The 12,686-nt window shown below is 39.0% G+C and overlaps 2 protein-coding genes across 3 annotated transcripts in view; both read left to right on the forward strand.

Annotated features, from left to right (window-relative positions):
• Nucleotides 1–3,231, forward strand: part of LOC124165511 (aminopeptidase N) — a 119,308-nt gene extending 116,077 nt beyond the window's left edge. For both annotated transcript variants that reach the window (XM_046542963.1, XM_046542956.1), the window contains exon 16: nucleotides 416–3,231. In XM_046542963.1, the coding sequence (XP_046398919.1) occupies nucleotides 416–583 (168 nt within the window). In that variant the 3' untranslated portion in view covers nucleotides 584–3,231. The remainder of the gene's footprint in view (nucleotides 1–415) is intronic.
• A 9,175-nt stretch (nucleotides 3,232–12,406) lies between these two features.
• Nucleotides 12,407–12,686, forward strand: part of LOC124156621 — an 83,604-nt gene continuing 83,324 nt past the window's right edge. Inside the window, exon 1 of the mRNA XM_046531304.1 lies at nucleotides 12,407–12,568. The gene's annotated coding sequence lies outside the window, so the exon portion shown is untranslated. The remainder of the gene's footprint in view (nucleotides 12,569–12,686) is intronic.

Consider the following 12,686-nt stretch of genomic DNA (forward strand, 5'->3'; position numbering starts at 1 on the left):
AGATCTGACCTGCCTCATGGAAGAAAAATTTATGTAATAATGTACCTATAGTGGCTAGCCAGAGTTATTTGCTCTATGGCATAATATCATTCATACTCACCAATTCAAATATGTGAATTTCATAGGCTTTGTAAGCACTAATCATTATTGGACAGCTGAATAACTCCTACAGGCTCTAGTCAAATTATTATTTGCTGGCTGTGGTGATACAACAATAGCTTTTACACCATTGATATATGACACCTAATTTAGCCCCTAGTTGTTGAAAATATAAGAAAATATCAAAGCATGCATCTTAAAAACTTTCTTCTTAATGTTCTAAAGGTGTTTCATTGGTGGTTTCTAAAATTAACTTTCATAAAATATTTACATATGTGCATTTAAATACATGCATGCATTTTGCTTCTACTTTCAGCTGAAAAAATTTGCTGCTGATCACAGGAAAGACTTGGGAACAGCAACTAGAGCTGTTGAACAAGCTATGGAAAAGGCAGAGGCTAATGTTGAATGGATGAAAACTCACTACCAAACAATAATTGAGTGGTTATCTAATGCTACGAACTTAAATGCACTGAACAGCTAATACCAAATGCTAAGTGAACCACTTTTTAAGCAAATGAAAGTTGAGTTGAATGTATCTGAGCCATAATACCTCATCAAGTCTGTGCAATCACAAGCTATTCAAGCATTGATGAATTGATTACAATTATGCAAACTTAAGCAGTGTAAAATTGGGCTCAAATATTTGGTAAGCTAGGAGAAAGAAGTTGCACTACAGAACTTTGGATCATACTAAATCAAGAGAAAATTCTTCAAAGTCTCTGACACCAAAGAATATTTGTTTAAATGTTATGTACCGTTAGCTTTATTTGGTTCATTATAGAAAAATATTCAAAATTTTATACTTTGATAGGTGCCTTTAATCAAACACATGTTTACGTAAACTTTTAAAGTTTTGTGATAGGCCTTTCATGATATTTTTAATTTATAAACATTAACTTACACATTAACAGTTGCAGCCACAGACATCAAAACAAAAAACAGCAAAGTGTTTTGTTTAACACATGCTTCACATTCCTTTCATTCATAAATTCAGATTATATTTCACAACTAAGAATGAGAATGTAATTTTTTGCTAAATGGTAAAAGATTACTTCCTTTTTTTAAGTACCTGCCCATATACACTCATGCCATTTAAGAGATAATAATTATCTGAAAGAATTTATATGAAAATAATTTAATGAATGTATAGGTACCTAACACTTCTGCACGATGTGGAATATTTATCTCATTAAATTTCGCATATTTGAAACCCATGCTGCTCTGACCACCTTATGAACACTGATTTATGCCACACCAGAATAATATGCAAAATACATACGTATATGTGAACTTACTATTGCTATTAATTCTTCGCAATGTGATTGCATCATGGTATTCTAAGTTTGGAGATGAATTTTAAATTTCATTCAATTCTTCCCAATTCATGTTCAATTCATTCAATGTTCATATTAGTGGACAAATATATAGGTACATAAGTCTTTTGGATGTTTTATTGACTGCAGGAAAATCAATGCTGCCATAAAGGCTTCACATCACTTAGATCCTTCTTTAATTGGTTATCAATGTCCTCCTATTGATCAGGGTGTTTTTGGAAGGTTAGTTTTAACAATTATTTTCTATATAGAAACATGCCTTGATTAACTTTGAAGTGTTTCTACACGATTGTTCACTTTTTTAATTCAATTGAAAATACGTGCCAAGGACCCTTTGCAAAATCTGTGGAAGTAATTTTTTGAGGGAATGTCATCCTATCTTCCCTATAATTCTCTTCTTGATTTATTCCAGTCATGTTTCATATAGTTTACTAACTGATGAAATAATTGTTTTTACATCATATCCTAGTAAGTTATATGGCTTCTCTTATCTCTTTAGCCATCAGTCTTAACTTGATAGATTCATTGCTTTAAAGTCTCTTGCAAAGGAGGAGATTTTGCTCATATTAACCAGACAACTGCCATGTACTTCCATACACGAGCCTCGTAATCTAATGTTTTATAAACTATAATTAATTGATTGAAGAAGCACGGATAATTAATGGCAATAGTAAGTACATATATTACTTGGTCACCAAAGATGAAGCATATGAGCTGAAGTGTTCTAGAGCACACACGGAGAAGTATCACTGAAAGTAGGTACCAATTTATTATCATATATCAATAAAGTAATATGGTACCTAAAATTAGTGTATACTGGTAAACGGTAATTAAAAACTAATGCTCAGTGATTACTGTTTTCTGAAAGGTTGAGATTCCAAACTTACATAATGGACTTCATAAATAAATGCGAAAAACATCATTTGAAATATTTTCACCCCCATTATCACCATTTCATTATGAGCAGTATAAATATATATATATCATCACAATTAAAACCAATATTTCTACTGAAAATTTTTGAATTTGGAAATCTGTACCCTGTATGCTTCACATTAGTAATCATGTTATAGGTTTGGTGAGTCCAATGCTTTATATGTCTTGGCATACAGTTTTTTGGTGAAATATTGTGTTCAATTCCATTGATGTGAAACTTATGCATAAATTAATATGTTTGTCATTTTTTTCAAAACTGAAGTACATTTTTATCATACTATTTATTAAATGATATGTATTAATATGTATTTGCATTTGAAGCACGTACTTCTATCAGTGTCATTGTTTTGACAAATGTTTTCTTTTGGGTCACATACAGCTGAGACATTTAAGGGGTCATGTCCAATTGCACAATTTATTGTTTAGAATTTTCCTCTATTGCCTGAGTGCTTACACATGGACAATTATGGAAAAACATTTACGAGTGCGGCAAAGAACAAATCTGAGTGAAAAAAAGAGGTGCACCAATTCCCATGCACATATTTGTCTGTGAATTACTTTAAGAAATTTGCAAATCCTCTAACTTATAATGTTGAAGAGTTAACTATATGAACAATGTTATATTTGTTGACTTCATTTATGATGGCCACATTGGAAATATAGCTAAAATATTGAAATATCCAGAGCTCGAAGTGTTGGCAAAAGAAATTGTTGTTGAATATGGGGTTCTGCAAAGGTTTATAATAAAATTTGGTATGTAAGATGTTAAGAAGAATTTGTTGTGTGCAAAATGTTTTCTAATTTCTACATCTGTCAATACTGGAATAAAAGAAGTATTTAAGGATGCTTAGAAAACTGACATTTCATGGTTTAAGTGCTACTTACCTTTTAATACTAGCTAACTTCTTTCCTAGCTAACCTCTACGTGTCAGCAAAGGACAACATTGGCAAATGAGGGTAACAGACCAAGCAACCAAATTTTAATTAGTCTCAAACTATATCCTCTGTAGATGGATCCCAGGGAGAAGAAATATTTGATGTCAGGAAACTCATACATATATAAAAGTTGAGATGGGAAAGTTGTGGAGTACATATCCATATGGAGATGAAATTTATGGTAAGTAGGTCACCTGTAGTATTGTCAATCTACCGAAATCGTAGGATTTTTCTTCTCAATAGAAAAATCTTTCCTTTCCGTAGAAAAATCAAATCATAGTTTTGAAACTAATCGCCCACACCGCCCTAACATTGGTACATATTTACATTGGTAACCAAAACGAAAAAAAATTGTAATAAAATGAAAGTAATAGTTTGTAATGAACAAAATGCATAGAGTAATATTTCACTCCTAAAAATAATTAAGGAAAGTGCTTTCCGGCACTGCTAATTTTGCCATGACATCCCTGCCACCCAGGGGCGCCGACTTATAAAAAATATTGGGGGGGCCCATATCCGAGGTCTTGCCCCGGGAAGAGGTTAAATTCAAAGTGTGTCGCAGCACCGGAACACTATCATGATTCACACCACCTGATTCAGTCAACCTGCTTCACCTTATAATTTTTGGTTTTAACACATTGTTGAATTTATTTTAAAAGGTAACTATCGTCAAACATGGGAAATAAAAATTACCAATATATTTTTGTGATTTCAAAAAGCATAATATAACTTCATTATTTTCTTAAAATATTGAGGGGGCTCCGCCCCCCCAAACGAATCTTTGAGGGGGCTCGGGCCCCCTCAGGCCCCATGGAGTCGGCGCCACTGCTGCCACCCCTCCTTTTGAACTGTCATCAGACAACTCTTGCCGGCTGTGGGATTTTCCTATCCTACTCTTTCCATCCCTATCCTTTCCCTGGAGGCATCATCTGGCTCTCTTCATGGCGGCACTTGCTATTCTTTTTCCTTCCTCCATTCTTCCCTTCCTGAGGTGTGTAGGGGTAGTTTTGGACTTGCAGAACCGGCCCTTAGGAATGTAACCGCACGAGCCCACCCTGGTTACTTGTTTCCATTGTACAGTCTGGTCGCTGAGAGCTGTCCGATGATAGGCAGAAGGGTATAGTTAACCCAGGAGAATGTGTGCAGCAAAATGTAACGTTAGAAGGGGTGTCATCGACACCTCAAAGAAAATATTTTTTGTTTAATTCATTCGAATGACATGCATAGTTATGTTGTGTTCTTTTTATAATAGTTCAACAGAATTAAACTGATACCAAATATTTACTTTTAAATCATAGCCAAGAATTTGACAATGGGAGACAAGTATTCAACTGAAGTTTTCCATGAAGGTTATTTGGCAACATATTTTATGTTAACTTTACTACTTTGGGTTTCAAGGCATGTAATATCTTAGTATACATGCTGAATGTAATTTTTTACATGCTAAAAGAGGAAAACAAAATAATTTGCTCTCAGGTAAGGAAAAAGCTCGGGGGAAGTCCAATGGCTCCGAAGAGGAATGTGGAAGGGCATGTGGGGTGTAGGTGACAATCCAGGACACTATAACTTGAGCGAAATGAAAATTATTAATGGCAATATTTTGTCATAATGTATGAGACTGGAAGGTATGAGAAATAACAGCGCTGTAGATACAACAATGGACATATAATAAGTTGAAGAAGAACCATGGGGTGTCATCTACATCCCAAGTGCCCTTTCCTGGGTTAAGGGTAGGGGGCAAGGTTGCCTGGTATAAATAGGGAAAGCCCATGTCACTTGTAAACGAAAGGGTTCTGGGGAAAAAGGAGCCAGAAGGGATGACAAGCGTTAGGGACCCAAGGGAAGAATTCTTTATTTTGGTGATTCGAAGAAAGGGCTTGTTTTAGTGCTTCATATGCATGTGACAATGTGGTATGACTAGGCGAGGGTGAGAGATGCATTTGGGGGACAGTGATTGGCTGCAAACCATACGCTGGTGCAGGGTTCTTCGCCTTTCAATGGTGTCATAATGCCAGAATGCACCGGAACGGCGTTCCGGCACTGGTTGACAAAAGACACATATTTGTCAAGTAACACTTTTATCAATTTTGTTGCTTCTAAATTTCTAATACATACATTCATAACCGAAACAAAAAAACTGCAATAAAATGTAAATAATTACTTGCAATAAAAAACACAGAGTAATATTTCACTTCTAAAAAAAGCTAAGGAAATTGCATTCTGCTACTGCCACTGCCTCTTGGCTCCCAGAACACCCCCTTGGTTAATGCTTTCCAGCACAATGATGGTGTAACGTACATCAGTGTATAACTAGGCACCTGATGATAGGGATTAGGCACTGCAGTGAATTGAAAAGGAGAGTCATAATTGGAGGAGAAGCAGGCCATGGTAATTGGCAGAATGTTTCGAGAAATCTTAAATCTTACCATACAGGGTAGAGTACTCTCATCATAATTGCAAAATGTGAGTGAAAAGTTTCACATGGATGCATACATTTTCAAATAGCAGCTCTGCCTTCCTTGATTGTCACCTCAAGTGTGAATTGGTTGAAAGTTTTTGTGGGCCACACTAGGTCCTCTGACCATAAGTTGCCAATACTTTGGCTAAGTAAATTCAGTTTTGGTAGTAGTAGCCCACGTCGCCCTAATGATACATACACATATGGTCATGGAAAAAGTGGATAAAATTTGCATTCTACTGATGATGCTTCCAAAAGGTGGAACGAAATGTTACAAAGCAGCATAAATCACAAAAATATGGAATTGCCTGAAAATAATCACCCATGAATCTACCTGATTGTCAGCGAATAGGACTGCCTTCATTTTCTTACCTCATTGACTCTGTCTGATTTATTTTATTTTTTCCTTGCAATTTCCTTCACATCTGCTTTAAAAATCAAATTTAACAACAAGCCGCCTTCAATTATACTTCTTCCTAATGCTTCCCTCCTTGATTGTCCATCTAACCTCTCTTATTATGTTCGGATACTTGTCTAAACTATATCAAAAACAAAATGTTCCCATAGTAATTCATTCAGCTGGACCTCTCATTAATTCAGGAACAATTAATTTGGTTTTGCAGGTGGTAGTGCCATAATGACGGCATCAGGATTCCCCATCCTTTCCTTTCCTATCCTGTCTCAATCTTTGTTGGAGTTGGTGGGCTCCAAATTGCTGTGACAGCTCCTTCCGTTTTCCTCCCCATCATTCTCTCTCCTCCTAAGTGCCCAGGAATAAAAGTCACAGATTTATGATCTTGGCCCCAGGAGTGTTGATACTTCCACGGTGCAAGTGCTTAACAATTGCCACCGGATGAAACCTGCTCATCTAGGAGCCCAACAATATGCAAACGCTCAGCTTGCAGTAGCCAGAGCACAAGCCTCCTCCGAAGCTTGGAGACTTGGAGGTGAGCGTTTGCACTCTGACTACAGCCAGCTGTGCCCATTGGTATTGTTGGGCTACTAGACAAGCAGATTTTATACCGTGGGCAATTGTTGAGTGCTTTTGCAATGGAGGTATTGGTGTATCACCAGAGGCCCATCCAGGGTTCTGTTTATGTTGAGCTTAAATCCCTCTATTTAAACTCTATTTTACTGAGTTATGTTCATTAGTTTTTTCAATGCTATAAGGCCCAGGCTAACCTGGACAGATTATTATCTGCCCCTGTGTAGGTTCCCCTGGCCTAGGGGTAAGATGTATTGTGGGTAGTTGCCACAAGGGAAAAAGTTTTGGGGGAGGCTGAAGCCCCCATAGCCACTCCCTTCCCACATAGAGACAACTAGCCCATGGGCACTCATATTCTGATTATGTCTTTACTATGTGTGTTCATAGAAATCTCCTTCCTTATAGGGAATTTTTTCCTTTCTGCAGAAACATTAAATTATGGTTTTGCTAGTAGTAGGATCCGCCCGCCTCTGTGACGGTGCAGGATTCCTCTTTCCTATCCTTCCAATCCTATCCTATCCAGGAGGCGTCATCTGGCTCCTATTGTGGCGGCGCTTCTCTCCTTTTTCCTACCTTGTCCTGCCCCTTCTGTGGTACAGAGGTGAAAAGCTTGCGCTTACAGACCTCGGCCCAGAAGCGTACCCCCGCGAGCCTGCCCTGGAGTCTCGTTTCTGCTGTGTGTTTATAGAGGATATTGAGGAGCACAAAGCAATGACAGACTTTGGGAGAGAGGGTGGTACTCTTCCCCCGTAATTTATGGAAATATTAAAAAAATAGTAGTCTGTTGGGTGGCTCTCTAACGAAAGTCTTTATTTCACAACTTAGCGAACGGTTTTTAAAATAATTGATGAATGTTTAAAAGTCAATCTCTAACTGAATATGAAAGAGAAATTATCGCAGAGAGGTGATGCATACCTCCAGGGCGCTGCAGAAAGCAATGAACCGCACTCCATATCGCAAGTGGCCCAAAATTTAAAATTTGCTTGAAAAAATCATGGGGACTTAAGAAATAAAAGCCTATGGAGACCAATCCAAACTTCGGCCTCATAAACGCTAACTACGCGCCTGATGGTAAGGAGTACGCACTGCTTTGTTCTGGAAAGGGGGGTCATAATTGGAGGGGAAGCAAGCCGGGGCGATTCGCCGAATGCTCCACGAAATCCCACCATACAGGGTACAGCACTGAGGGGAGGATTTAGGGAGGAATCACACGGGTCAAAACCCCCCAAATTTTATCAAAACAATTTAATTTATTAGGGTTTAATAGATTTTGTATCCTTAGGTGTCTAAAATTGCTCAATTTCATCTTTTTTTAAGAATGAAAATGAAATATTAGGGTCCTAAATGCTTAAAAAAATGCGTATTTAAAAAAAACACATACGCGGGAGAATGCCCCTCTCCACCGGCGGATAGGTATTCCATATTCCCCGGACCTAGGTCATGACTCTCCGCTAAATTTTATGCTGAACCCGCCCCTGACAGTATTCCCATGATAAACGCGAAATAAAATTGCGAAGTTTCACACATATGAATACATTTTCTAATGGCTGCTACCGGGTACCTTTTTCGAAAATTGCTTGAACTTTATCGTAAGTCATTAGGCCCGAAAATTTTCAAGCTTGCAATGAGTTGCTGACTCATTGGCAAAGGGGGAAAAAATAGGAAGAACGTCATTGTATAACACCTGAGCGATGGAATGGAAAGAAGTATATTTGCAGTTTACTTACGGCCTCGCCTAGCTCACGACCAAAATGTTTACCACCTGTTTTTTTGGGGTCATCATAATCTGTCGCAACGTACATGAGGGCAGCACATGCCGAAAACGAGCGAGGTAGTGTAAACATAGCGCTTGGGCGTCCCCTCGCTGCGAGGGCGACGCTGTTGATGGTGATCTCTTTGACGACGAAAAGGTATCCCGCTATCTATGAATTGCTCTCTTTCCCTCTCGTTAAATCTCCACGGACTTTTCTCCGCTGATGTGTAAGCTACCCGTTTGACGGCGATAAAATGATTCACGGCTTTAATCTGTATCGAGATAAACGCCTCTGGTTTGAGGCACTGTTCAGTATGCAAGTGGGTCCGTCGAAATGACTGCGCAGTTTGTGGAGCATTAAAATTTCGGGACCGATATTTCGGAATTATATCTGGTCTCAGTGACATAACTAGAAATATGCTTTGCGGGGGGGGGGATGGGAAGGCCTGGGGGGCGACCTTAACCCCCCTCCCCGAGCAACGGGTGGTCCGGGGAAATTAAAAAAAAATTACATGCCCGGAAATACATTTAAAATCATTTCGGCACTTAAAGTTCAACTTTGAGCAGATAAAGTTGTTATACGTCAAAACTAGACGGGAGTTTTAAATATTTTTTTATTTATCTGAGGCTTTGGGGGGGATCTATCCCCCTCGTCCCCCCATTTACACTATAGATACGCCACTGTCGAGTCTAATCTTTCGTCGTTTCCTCTAAGTTATCGTGTTAAGATAATTACGCACCCAATTTCGATCTCAGAGAAAAGAAAGTTTTAAGGAATGCCATTTCAAACAGTGCAAAAAATACCTCTACATTTTTTAATTCTCAAATTGTATTATCTCAGTCATTTCCATGGCTTGTAAGCGTGCATGTCACCCTGCAAGCTACCGCAATCGGTCGTACGTCGTAGGGTTTAAGAACACCATCCGTTTACCTGGAGGGAATTTCATGATTTTAGGAATAAAGGTGTGAGCTGTGTTCTGGTTTTACTGGACCTCATGGGAATTAAAGCTCTTTACTTTCAGAGGGAAGAACGATTAGCTGAAAAGCTAGGCTTCTCCGACTAAAGAAATACCTTTGAGATGAATTTGGCGCTACCTATTTTGCCCATCATAGACTTGATTGCACTAACAGATAAACTGGCGTAATTATTCAAGGAATACCGTACGAATGCCACTCATTAGGTCTACAGTCATGCGATTAGTGGGGCTCAACTGCAGATGTTTAGCTACTGTGATCTTGACGCGCGGGACTTCTCCAATTCATGCCCAAAAATATCTCATAAAGGTCAAACGGTGATGTTGATAATGAGCTGAAAACGAAATAGAAAATTCCTCAACGGTCACCATTGAAAATTTTCGGCCATTGAAACTTGTTTTGGCTAATTTAATATCAAACTTCATGGCCTAAAGGTTAGTGGTTCTTCGATAACTCGTTTTTATATGGCGGAATACATTTCAATCGAAGTGGGGTAAGACCAAGTTATTCATTGCAATAAATTCCATTATATACATGTTTTTCAACGTTTCTGTGTAAGAAAATACTCTCATGAAACACACTCATTCTTGAATCATTCCAAGCCACTTATTGAAAGATACTGTTTTAAATTTATTAGCTTTGGAGTCTCTGGTCTAAAAATCAAAATCTTCGTCGAGCAGTAAAGAGAAATTTTCAAGATTTAACTGACATTCATCGAAAATTTTCGTTTCATTGCGATTTTTATTTAATCAAAGGCTTTTGTTAGTCCCTTGTGTTGTTTTTCAGCTGATTGCAACTGAAATATACGTTTAGTCGATTAAACACTGCGTGAGAAAATAATGCCATCTAAAATTTCGGGCCAAAGGAAGAGAAATAATATTGCCTTTACGACATCGCTTTACTTGAGTGAGACACCGTCTCTAAATTCCCTGAGTCAATTTGTAGGGCACGGGATTTAATCCTTGCCACTGCCCCACTGCAAACATAGCTATCAAATACAGCAATTCTTTAATGATGGTCGAGATAAGGACGAAATTCCCATGTTTACCGACGTTGTTAGATGCCTTGCATTTCAAAGGCGTTAGTACCATTCCATTCTTCGGAGCTGGGAGACAGCAAAAGGTAAGAAGCGCGACAAAAGCACGTTATTATCTATTTTTAGCAATCCTTGCGCATGTAGTTGTACCATTTAATTAACTTTCATGCAGAGCGTTGCTCAGCGGAGAATATGACAGTCACTAGCAATGCCTCTTCCATTGCATGAGTCACTTAATTGTTGTCATATGACCATTAGTAGAATGAGGCTAGTTCGGAATATCGGGTTATTGCCGGGGTTCTTTCAATCGTGAACGATTGCCCTTTTTTCTCCTTGATTTTTTTCGATAAAAAGGTTTGTCTTCATACTCTTTGAATTTCTACAGGATATTTAGTATTCGTAGCGTTATTTCTGATTTTTGTAAGGCTCCAACGCATTGAAAAACTTCAAACTATAATAATTTCGCAAGAATTCGCAGTCACTGCATGAGTTATGCTAATTCCAGAGTTTTTAGGCCTTCGAGAAACATGTACCGTCCCTCGAAAAGGATAATCCGTGGTGTTCCTTAACTCCTTATTCGCAGGTGTGCCAACCCCAGTATCGATGTTTTCTTTTGCTTTTTTCTACATCCAATTCTCAATGCAATAAATGTAAGACTATTTTTTCAAATCAATAGATTCCTTCGAAAAAAATCACGTTAAAAATGATTTTTAACTCTCATTTCGGATTTGCCATTGGAGCCATTTCCCGATAAATATTTCCCCTAGGCTATAATTTTTGTGTCTTATTGGGACGGCTCTAGACCCCTGCCCTATCCCATCCAACCATCAGTTTCTTTGCCGTAATTTATAAAATGCATGGTACCTACTTAAAGAAATTTACAAACCAAATATGGTTCTGGTATTAGGCATCAATATCACGGGATTTTTTTCGATACTCGTGGGAAGGAACCCCGCATTTTTTCATTGTCAGGTAATAAAAATTTTCCACAAGGTAATGATTATTATTTTCTCTTACAATAATCAACTTGGCATGCCTTAATTCCGACAAATAATTCACCAAACAGTGGATAACCTCTCAAAATGTCAGAGTTTTCATTATTCTCAATGAGAAAATTAACAGCCCAACTCAGGTCTTGTCGACGAATGCTTAACTTTATATACAACTCCGCAAGCCGCCTCAATAGGCGTGTGGCAGGAGGTGCTATGGTACCAGCCGTCAACCTACACCAGAGCACAAAAAATTATGTACTTTTTTGGGCGATTAGAGGGTTTGAATTCAACATAGCATTCATTTAAGTCCTTTGATGTTCGGAGGAAAAATTAAATCCCGTACTTGCCCGTCGCGTCGGCCAAAATACCTTTCATGTTATATCGTATCTTTTGAACCTGGAAGTATGTGGTACTCTTGGGTTTTCCACCAAGGTCCGCTCTTGGGATATAACTGCCGCGAAATCGCGACGTTTCTATCATAAGCCCGGAAGACGAAGTTAAAAACAACATCGAAACGTCAGTCACGATGGAAACCAGAGAAAACTTTTCAAAATCCTACATCCTTGAGTTGACGGAACTAAATTGATGACGCAGCTCGAGGAAAAATTAATGCAGTCCGCAGAGCCAGCCAAAAACTTGAGCTGAGACGCGTGCGGTGACTCTCAACCGCATGGCTTGCTATTTCCCGCGAGTCGGGGGAGAAAGTTCTTCCGCGGCCGCCGAGGAAGAACGCGGCTTAGCGGCGGAGATCCGACGATGGCGACGATGAGGGCATTTCATTCGGAATGGCTCCCTGCCAATCAGGTATGTCGGTCCGCGCGGTCGCGTTTGACTGCGCCTCTCCACGATGGATGTGCAGCCTCGGGAAAGAAGGCCTCGCGGCGAGCGTGGTCAGCGGTGCTAGACGTACCTTAGCAGTCAGTCTATCGCCTTCGCTCTCGGCAGAACGTGTCTTGTGTGGACGGTCTCTCGTCAGACCCGAAATTTCACGTCGTCCTCGGCCGCTCAGTCACTGGGAGACACACCTTTCCAGTCGCTGGGAAACGGAGGATGTGTCCTAGGTGAGTGAAGTTTCCGAGGTCCGCGTCACTCCTCGTCTTTAGTGTAAATAATTTATTATATATCATTTTATAAGTCTTATATTGTTAAACGTTGAGATTTTATGGGGTGTGTGGATGA

This window comes from Ischnura elegans, chromosome 1 (genome assembly GCF_921293095.1).
Source record: "Ischnura elegans chromosome 1, ioIscEleg1.1, whole genome shotgun sequence".
NCBI lineage: Eukaryota > Metazoa > Arthropoda > Insecta > Odonata > Coenagrionidae > Ischnura > Ischnura elegans.